The 10211-nt window shown below is 44.4% G+C and overlaps 1 protein-coding gene across 1 annotated transcript; it reads left to right on the forward strand.

Moving 5' to 3' along the window:
- The first annotated feature begins 172 nt into the window (after positions 1 to 172).
- On the forward strand, positions 173 to 9669 carry bcl7a (BAF chromatin remodeling complex subunit BCL7A). Its single transcript, XM_049001413.1, has 6 exons — positions 173 to 519; positions 2236 to 2317; positions 3034 to 3130; positions 4031 to 4234; positions 6162 to 6265; positions 6967 to 9669. The coding sequence occupies exons 1-6, from the start codon at positions 428 to 430 to the stop codon at positions 7039 to 7041; spliced, it is 654 nt and encodes a 217-aa protein (XP_048857370.1). The 5' UTR covers positions 173 to 427; the 3' UTR covers positions 7042 to 9669.
- Positions 9670 to 10211: the final 542 nt, after the last annotated feature.

A 10211-nucleotide genomic window follows, 5' to 3' on the forward strand; every position in this document is an offset into this window, starting at 1 on the left:
AAAATACATTTAAAAATCAATTTCCCTTTAGTATCGTTTAATAAATGTATTACATTTTTAAAACCCATCTTCCCTATTCCGGCCGAATAGCCCCGCGTCTACGTGCCGGTGTACGGCGCGAAGTTCCGGATGAAGTTTTTTTTTCTTCCAGCGACAACAATGCAACTCCGGAGCCCCTTTTGTTCTGCTTGCTTTTTCGCACTATCGTCGCACAAAGTGCGATAAAGCCCGTCCGCCTCGCCTCTCCTCTCGGCGCCGCGCTGCGCTGAGCTCCGCTCCGGCCGTGCAGCTGTGGGCTCCTCTCTGCGCTGCAGTCGGCGCAGGCGCGCTCCCCGCTTTCAAAGCTCTTACATTGAATGTTTGCATTGTGTCTGAACTGCCGGCGAGCTTTAGAAAAAAAAATATATATATTTAAGGAGCAGCAGCGATGTCGGGCAGGTCGGTCCGCGCGGAGACCCGGAGTAGAGCGAAAGATGACATCAAGCGGGTTATGGCCGCTATTGAGAAAGTACGAAAATGGTAAGTTTGTCTGGGGAAGGAGAGGGAAAAAAGCCCTTATTCGTTATCTAATACCAGAAAGCCAGATCGTGGGGGAGGAGAGAGGACGAGAAGAAAGAATTAAATGAAAGCGGGGTCATCTTGAATTCAATCCGTTCGGCTTGTTCCGCCTGGCTCAGGTGTGCTTCGGCGCCCTCGCGCCCGGTATCGCACACCGGGCCGATTACAAACAGCACTCGTGTCGATTTTTTAAAATGTTTTTTTTCCCATTAATGTGGGTTGAACCCAGAAGCCATTTCGTTGCAGTCACATGAAGCCTTTGCTGTTTGCAGCCCGCTGTAATGCCGGGTGGAGGGAGCCGCGTTGTGTAGAGTGCATGGGGGGAGACACACACAAATCATAACAATAATTTCCACCTTGTAACTATATGACGACGGCGCTCTAGAGTCGCAATAGTTTTTATACGGTCTCGGGGTTTTAAATTTAGCGCTTAGAGTCGCTCTTTAGTCCGAATTGAAAAAGCGTGCGGTGGGGGCTGGGAGGGGGAGGCAGTGCATGGCCGAACACGCAATATGACTCACACTTTGAAATCTACCGAAGATTACATTGTTTCATCGCAATCGACTGCAGGAAGATGCCATCATTATATTTTTAATTTATATTTAAGTATATTGGATGTTAGTGGGACGCCGACGAAGGATTACTGGAATAAGATCGTCGCGAATTATTCGGGCGATAGCGATCACGGATGGGTCGGAATATCGACTTAAATGTCGAGTTAAAAATGTTTTTTGTGGGCTTATAAACATTTTAAGAACGTTTTGGTTCGCCGTATTATTTCTGTTTGGGCCTAGGCTCGGATGTGAAACCGAGTGTTTTAACATATTATTTAATTATTTGCCGATGTTTTACTGCAATGTTAACTTTAAATTCAGTCTGCGACCCAAGTCGACGGACGCATATCACAACCAAAATATAGAAATATGTCCTTATAAGTCATAAGTGTTTTCATATCAAGCACTGCATAACAACGCAGACCCGAATCTAATAGCGAACCAAATTTTAAGACACACAATAACGCTATTTTATTTTGGTTTTGTGAAAATAAAAAAGATTATTATTTTTTTTAATTACTACTTCGCTCAGTCCACTCTTAAAGGACGATTTTGAAGTCTGGAATTGCATTTCACGCATAAGCAAATTAGATTTTGATGGGCTTTTTTTGCTGACCAAATGCTACTGACATTAAACAACTCTTGGGGGCTTGTTGATCACAATCCCCGCTCATCAGTACTCCAGTGCCCCCTTCCCCCCCCAGACCATCTTTGTCATGGGTACCAAGCTGTACCATTTCTCAGAACAGCACCACCCTGGGGATCCCTTTTGTGCCCAACTGCAGCAGCTAAATTGGAGAGCTGCCCGGGGATGACAATGGCGTACCATCGGGTCTTTTCCCAGTCTAGACTGGCTGGCTGGTGAGCCAGACACTGCCTGTGTATCGCTGCGAGGGGTCTGTAAGGGTCCCCTCTGCGCCCCTGTACAGCTTTGTCAGCGTTACACCAAAAGGTTCAGTGCATCATGTTTGCTACGCCGAGTTATAGATCTGACCTTGGGGGAACCAAGACCTCTGTTGTTTGTTGAGTGACTTGAATGATGGGGAAAAATAAATGTAAACATATTTCTTGCAGTTTCTTGAACCTTGCTGGAATCATACTGATGGGGGTTGTTACTATGCAGGGAGAAAAAGTGGGTGACAGTCGGTGACACGTCGCTCCGAATCTACAAGTGGGTCCCCGTGACCGAGCCCAAGACTGATGATGTAAGTTTCGACGTGCTGGCCTCCGCAGCAGAAGTTCTTAAAGTAACCTCTTCATTCAAATGCCATGGATAGGTTTTATAACATTTTTTGCAGTGTGGTTGCTTTTGCTTTGCTAAACAACTCTGTTACCCTACTGCTCCATAATTAAATGTAATTTCATTTTTAAAAGCGACATTTGAGTCCACATCACAGCCCTGCTGAGGGATATTTCCACACTCAGGTTTTGTTAATTTTCAGGCATCCTCACTCGGGGCAACAGTGTGTTTGAGTGTATCCCCAGGTTAGCGGGGTTTGGGTGTACTAACATGAAAGGTATTTCTGATAACAGATACAGGCTGACCTAGGACGTTGCCAGGAATATGCAGTGAAATGGGAACTACTTTATTATTATAAAAGCCACTGTTTACTCACTAAGTTCTGGAAATGCTAATGGCAAGGGTGACTAAACAAAAAATCGCCTGAAGGTCAATAAAAGGTTCACACTTCCTGTTTATGGTGTTTCCTGCCAAGTGTTCCTCGACACACGCTGTCAAAGTGTAACACGTGTCAGTCTGAGTAGGAGTCGAACTCACGTCACCACTTTGGCATATCTGCTAAGCATGAGTGTGGCCCCGCTGGGCTAAGGATGCCCCAGTGTATCCAGGGAATGCGGTTGCTATGGTAACGGATTTGTGCAGGTCTCTGAGCACTGCTTCATTAAACCTACTGTTTTACAGAAGAGCAAAAACAAGAAGAAGGGTAAAGATGAGAAGTGTGGGTCAGAGGTCACGACCCCTGAGAATAGCTCCTCCCCCGGAATGATGGATATGCATGGTAAGACCCAGTGTTAATATGCCCTGTGTTGTATACATGACCATACACACCCAAAAGCTTGGCCCATGTTTATGAAGCTGAGTAAGGTGCTCAGCCAGTATACCCCCTATTGCCACATTCGCCTCCATAGCTTATTTTCCCTATAGTGCAATTAGGAGATTTGTCAATTGAGGCCTGTGGGCCCTGTGGCCCTGCCCCTGCATGCAAACATACTGCACTTTTCCACTAGCTTACAGGAACCAGGCCGTACCCAACTGGAAGCGACACTAGTCACAGCCCGATTCCAGCTCACTTAGATTTTCCACTGCAGAAATGTCGACCCGATAAAGGCGTGGCTGGATTCGGAAAGCGACAGCGACGTAAAACCGAAGAGATACTTATTGACTGTGCGCAAGGTGTACATCATTGTTTACTAGGTGCTAATTTCTGCTAGCATGTCTGTGAGAATCACTGTTATGTTAGCTTCAAAGACTAGTGGAATTAGCATTAGCTTGCTTTACGAATTTATTCTGTTCAGTTCTTCTCTAGTACTTTAAGTAAGAGATTGGAAATTTTTAGAGTTATCGGGAATGCATCAGTAACTGCAATGCTGCTAATAATGAATAATATACTGAAAATTCCCTTTTTGTCTTTAGATAATCCCTGCATATTGATGCAGAACACCAATATCTTCGTGCATTTTGACCAATCGCATCGTGGTGACTCGATTTACTAGCAGGGCCAAAAGCATGATTAAGCAAGGCCACGTCAGTGCGAGTGCGGGTCGGATACGGCTCTCATACATTACTGTGGAAAACCTGCTCTTTGCGGTGCAGCTCGGTTCTTGGTTGCCGTGGAAAAGCACCATTAAATGCTTCGGCCAGTTCTACATCTGAGGCCTTGATGTTGGGTTTCCCTCAGATGACAACAGCAACCAGAGCTCCATCGCAGACTCGTCCCCCGTGAAGCAGGAGACGAGCAGCAATGCCAGTCCCACCCCGGAGCTGGCTGCTGTCTCTCAGAGCGACAGCAACGAGGCCAAGAGTGACCAGAGCCAGTCCCCTGACAAGGAGCCCATGGGCCCCGATGCAAAGTCTGAGCAGAGACTGCAGCAGTCCAAGCAAGGTAGGCTGAGCCAACAGCATGCACCACTCATGCTCTTCAATAACAGCTGCCAGGTGCTTTTTTAACATCCAAACTGACTTTGCTTCAAGTTAAAGAGCAGAATAGTTAATTACTTGGCTCAAGATGCCTCGTTAAGCATGTAGCTTATCTAAAGTCCTTGTTGATAGTGGCTACGTGTCGCAGCACGCATCAGAACTGTCGAGGACCTTTAGAAATCCGAGGGATCTGTCGAGCAACGTGTCGATGCGTTCAGGGTGTTTCTGTGCAAGAGCTCGCTGCCGGCATGTGGGGGGGGGGCTGGTGTCGTGGGGGCACCATCTCAACCTTTCTTATTCAACCTCTTTCATATTCAAAATCATTTCAATTATTTGTGGAAGACATTTGTAAAAAAGAAACAGTTTAGGAAGTAAACTCTGGCAAGGGCAGTTAAAAACACCAGTTCTGCTGATATGGTAAAATTGACTTCATGGACTCTGGAATTGGCAAGCTTGTTAGCGGAGTTATTTGCACCATCTTTCTGCATCTTGGCTGCAAACGGTTGCATATTTTTCAGAAGTCAACAGCCTCTGCCGCAAAGACTTTGTATCGCAGGCTTGCTGCTCCCGGGTACAGCCTGAACCATCTGACAGTTGTGTATCATCCAGAATCCTTCCGGATGCACTCTTGGCTGTGTTTCCTAATTCCTTACATATTTTACTCTGTTTGGCTGGATCTGCCTCATGATGTTATCATCAACAATTTCACAATATTTCATTAGATTCCCAAGGAGAACTTCAAAATGGTTATTATCATTTGGCCATGGTCCAGACGCGGCTATTGAAGCTTAAACTAGGGCATTATTAATGATTCCGTTTTACAGGTGACTGTTGACGGAAACAGGACAGGCAGAATGTTCATAAAACAATGATTTGAAATGGGTTTCCGCTAATCTATCCCAGTTCAGCATTAAAAAATGAAAGTCCTAAACATTCCTGGGAGGTAGCGTGCTGCAGTATTTTTGGATAAGGATCTTTGTCTTGGACCTGGACCACATTACCAGTAAAGGGGTGCATTACGGACAGGTCTGCCCGGGAAATGCTTCTGCTCCAGCCCAAATTGACCTTTTGTAGAAGGGCTTTAGTTCACCATCTGTCTGGAGGAATTCATAGACCCCACTAGATGGGGATAGAATAGCAGTCTGGGTGCTTTTCATGCTCAGTCTACATTGTTCTAGCGGTTATATATTTTTTATTAAATGATCACAACTTAAATGATCACTGCTGAATCTTTGTGAAGAACAGCCATGCTGTCACTTAATGCCATTAGAAACCAGATGCATCCCAAAATCCTGTGCTTTCGACATCATTGGGCATTTTGGTGTGAATTAATTTCATTTATGTAATTAATGTAATTTCTGTAAAAGTGTGTTTTCCATGCCATCTTTTTTTTTTTTTTTTAACAGTACACATTTGTTCTATATTTTGCATTTTCACTAAAATCCTCAATTTCCCATGATCCTTTGGTGTTAACCAATGAGGAAGGGGGGTTTTGATGATGCTGAAATGCTCCTTGGGAGTTGTAGGAGCATAATACAAATCCATAGATTCATTTCTGTGGCTACAGAACGAAAAATAGATAGTACAAATAATTGCCATGCGCAGTTCCCTTACCTAGATATCGCAGGTTAAACTAGTAGCATGTTACATTACTTCCGGAGTATGTACCACATGAAGATTTCTAACAAGGTTATTGCTCAAAATCAGCACCATTTTGTAAAGTACTGCTGTGGAACAGATTTCAGCCTTTCCTGTAATGTATAGATGTATAGGGTTTCTCCTGAAGGTTTTCTCAGTCTCTGAGGGTTTGGTGGATTTATTAACTTGCATATCAGCAAGTGTCCTTTTTTGGGTGGGGAAGAGGATCTAATGGAGAATTTGTTGGCTTGCAGGCAAGAACCATCCCACCACAGAGTCTATGCTCAACACAGGCAAGAAAGATGGCAGGTCCTCTGGGGAGAAGGAGCCATCCTTGGAGTCTGCCAAAATCACTCAGGTACCAGCTATTGGCCCTACATTTTGTCAGTAGGCACTGCCCTGGGGTAGCTGAATGCTGCCCCTGGGTATTCTCTCTTCTGTGCTTATCACAGGCTCCAAACTCTCCTGTGTATTCTGTGTGTGGTGTGTTCAGACTCTTTTGCATTTGACTGGGGTGCTGGGATATGATGCTCTCTGGTTAGTAGGCTGCCGAGAGATCTCTAGCAACCTTTGGTGCTAAGAGATTGATCACTTGAGATGGCTTGTTAATTACAGCAATCTAAACTACAAATGAAGATTGGAAAACTACATGTACCATAGCTTGCCAGCATCGTGGTTGGAGACCACCGATCTATATCTTACTAATTGCAAGCCTGCTAACATGGCTTGCGAGTTGAAGGGCATATAAGTTCATTGTTGAATATCACTAGTTTTAAGGGAAATCAGTGGAGGGCTGAGAGCTGTCTAATAGGTGGCCTTTGGAGTAGAATTTCATATCAGTTTGCTGGGGTACTCTATTTTTCTGCCTCACATCAGCAGGGAGTTCGAACTCCACCTCGGCAGGGTACACTGGGTTCTCCCCCTGCTTTGTGCTACCTATGAAAGGCTACTGTATCCTCCCATGACCTCGAAGATGGATGGTTTATGTGAGCTGAATCTGTAAACTTTTGCAAGTAAACTGATGCACAGCTGTCTTGAATGACTTTTACTTCAAAACAGGAATTGGAAGATGGTGCCCCACCCAGTAAGAAAGGCAAACTGGAGTCTCCATCTCCAGATTTCGAGGAGAATTAAGCATCTAATACCTGATCCACCTCTTCCCCTCACCTATCTACCGACTCACGCGATGTCCCTGCCCCCCCCTGCCACCCAGTCCCAAGTCCCCAGACGTGGAAGGTCAGCATCTCTCTGTGAAATATTGTTGTTGAATACTCGGTCATGGTGGCCTGGGACAACTTTGCTCACCTTGCGCCCTACCACCTACCGGCCGTGCCCCCCCCCCTTTCTCAGTCCAGCTGAGAACCATTCAGGGGGCAGTACCTGAGGGACAAGCAGCCCTCAGCTGGCCAGCCAACGACAGTGGAGGTCCGCACCTTCGTTTCACTCTCAATAGAGATAGCACCCCCACAGAAGCACTGGTCTAGAGACAGATAACCCTACTCTTCAACTGTGCCACCTGGTGGCAAAGGCTAAAATGGACCCAGGGTCTTTCTTCACTTTGTGACACACCACTGCAACTAATCTATTAGATTTCTCAGAAGCTTTCCTATTGTGTTTCGTTTTTTATTTCTGCTCTGGGGGGGGGGGGTTGGTATGGTTTTTTTTTTTTTTTGCTCAGGAGGGTCAACGCACTGTTAAATGTCAAGATCACAGCTGGTGCTGCTGCTGTTATTTTTCAAGTCTATTTAACAAGGACAACAACAAAATATTTAATTAATGGTACAGGTTACATATTTAGTTTGTTCAGTTTTGTTTAATCTTACTCTTGTGAACAGTTTGTAGCATAGGTCCTGCTTGGTTATGTGCCTTGCGTTACCAAAACGATAAGCTTGTGTGTTTTTTTTCCCCCTGTATGTGTGTATATATATTTTTTTTACTTTCTGCTGTCTTTTAAGTGCCCCGTATTTGACGTTTTGATTTGCTTTTCTCTAAAACGCTTCACGCGGAGAAAAAAAGTTAATTTTCCACGAACAATATCCATGCTCATACGTTAAGGATGCCAAGACTAGTTTTGGAAATGGTTACACTTGCAGCGGTAAAGCAGAACTGAAATGAAATGAGCCTCAGTTAGTTGGATTATTATTTTTTGATTTGCCTAGTTTTAAACGAGCTGCGAAGGAGCATTATGAGCAAGTGACTTTAACTCTGCCTCCCAGGCTCTGCTTACGATGCCAGGAACAGCACATACAGCATCCATGCTACTAAGAATTAATTTTCCCCAAAAATAATACCCATAGACTTTTTTTCTCTCTCCTTTGGTCATAAAAAATAAATGGCAAAGTAAAAAACCAAGGAGAGAATCTTTTTGGGTTAGTTTGAAAGCTATACACTACTATTGTTTTGGCATTGCTGGGTAATTACTTGAGATGAGCTGTTTTATTTTAAATAGTATATGTATATTTGGACTCCAGTTAGATATGACTTCCCACACGTTTTAGGGAACATTCCACTGTTGTGGCCCATCCTCTGGTGTGATAAGGTATGCACTTCAGTCTGTGTATGTGGTAATCCAGTTAACGTGGTAGGGTGTAGGATGGCTATAGTGTATGGTTTCCAATGTTCAGCATCCATCTGCACCAATTTAGGCAATTCTGGGATAGCTGTGCTGAGTGCCGACATATAGACAAAACTTCTTGCTCAGTTCAGATCATCCATGACGGTTTAAGCTGCAGATGACAGGCACCCATAGCAGTTCCAGAGGGAGAGGCCAGCTAGGGTACCGTTGCCGGGGCCTTGGACCCCCGCTCCCACCCTCCTCACATCGTCAAGGTGCTTGTTAAACCTCAAAGGCAGTTGAGTGCTCAGCGGGACGACGTTGCCAATTTCACCCTGTTTGGATGGCGCTGCATGTTTGCACAAGCGTTTTAAGAAAATAAAGTAAAGGCTGTCTCCTGATGCATTCGTGTCACCATCTCTTGGGATATGAAGGCCACACCTTAACTCTCCAACGCCTAACGATGGTTCCAAAGTTAATCCTCAGGTTTCTGGAAGTTGTGATGGCAAGATGTGGGATGGCCTTGTCTCAAAATCTGCCTTTCCTACAAAATAGTATCCTGTGTTTTCTTACTCTGTTCAAACCCAGGAGGATGCTTCATTAATGCCGAGGGATAAGGCTCATTATGGGGATCATATTCTGTGTCTAGAACCCCAGACATGAAAAACAACATGAGATTTCCTCTTCAAAGATGTCTGGGGGATCCTGGATTTTTTTATTTTATTTTATTTTTTTTTTTGTTAATGGTAAAATATACAATAGTACAAAGCGATGTTACTTTATTCTGTGGGGTTACAATGAGTATTTGGTTAGAGGGCTCTGCGAATACCTCATTCTTAGTCCAGCAGTGCTGGCACTTATACACTATGTATTGACTTCAAAAATCATGCAAGGCTCTCTGCTTGGGGGAAAAAAAAAAAAAAACGGTTTTATGAGTTCTGTTTTTTTTTTTTCCATTTTACCACCGTATCAAGTTGGGGTTTTGCCCTCAGTTGTTTAACTTCAACAATCTGAACCTATAGCTAGTGAGATGTTAAAAATATATAGTATATTTTTGGGACCATTTTTTTTCCCTTTCAGCCTTCAGTAGTGTCGTCTTGTACAGCAGTAAGATCTGGTTTTGACTTATTTATTCCATCAGTAGTGATGTTTTTATCATGTACAATGGATTTGTTTTAATAATAAAAACACAAACTACTTCACTTTTATGGACGTGTTCCTTTGAATGATTGCATGATTGTGATAACACAAAAGCTTCCAAATGTCAACATTTGCCTTCTTATCCAGGACAGACTTGCAGTGAACCTTCCCAGACTGAGATCTGTGATCCCAGTTACAACTGGAAAACACTCTCCAGTTTCCCTTTTTACAAATAAGGAGCACCCCCCCTTAGCCTTTCCACCACGGAGGCTGCTGATCCCCATAGCATCTTCAGCCACGGTGATGGACTCTGATACAGCTGAAGTGCACAACAGTGCCTCCCTGAGATAGGATGTACCCACGGGATTGAGGGAGTCCCGCATAGTGTTCCTTCTGCCCCTGAGCAAGTCAGCACTTCCCCACTCTGACTGAAGACAGCCTGAGTAGGGCCCCACTACCCCTTCCAGAAATGTCAAACGGCTTGCTGAAACATCTTTGGAGCTTAATGGTCTATCTCCACAACCTCTCCAAACCGCTCCCATGCATGAGCTGTCAAGTTTGTCTCTCCCTTTCACTACAACATTTCTGGTCTTTCTCTTCCTGTCAGCTG

The sequence above is a fragment of the Brienomyrus brachyistius genome, chromosome 2, assembly GCF_023856365.1.
Source record: "Brienomyrus brachyistius isolate T26 chromosome 2, BBRACH_0.4, whole genome shotgun sequence".
In the NCBI taxonomy this organism is placed as follows: domain Eukaryota; kingdom Metazoa; phylum Chordata; class Actinopteri; order Osteoglossiformes; family Mormyridae; genus Brienomyrus; species Brienomyrus brachyistius.

What these genes read in the sequence shown, in the direction of transcription:
- bcl7a (XM_049001413.1), top strand. Translation starts at nt 428, where the DNA reads ATGTCGGGCAGGTCGGTCCGCGCGGAGACCCGGAGTAGAGCGAAAGAT. An exon ending in ATTGAGAAAGTACGAAAATG is followed by an intron (nt 520 to 2,235) that starts GTAAGTTTGTCT and finishes GTTACTATGCAG; the next exon opens with GGAGAAAAAGTGGGTGACAG. An exon ending in ACTGCAGCAGTCCAAGCAAG is followed by an intron (nt 4,235 to 6,161) that starts GTAGGCTGAGCC and finishes GTTGGCTTGCAG; the next exon opens with GCAAGAACCATCCCACCACA.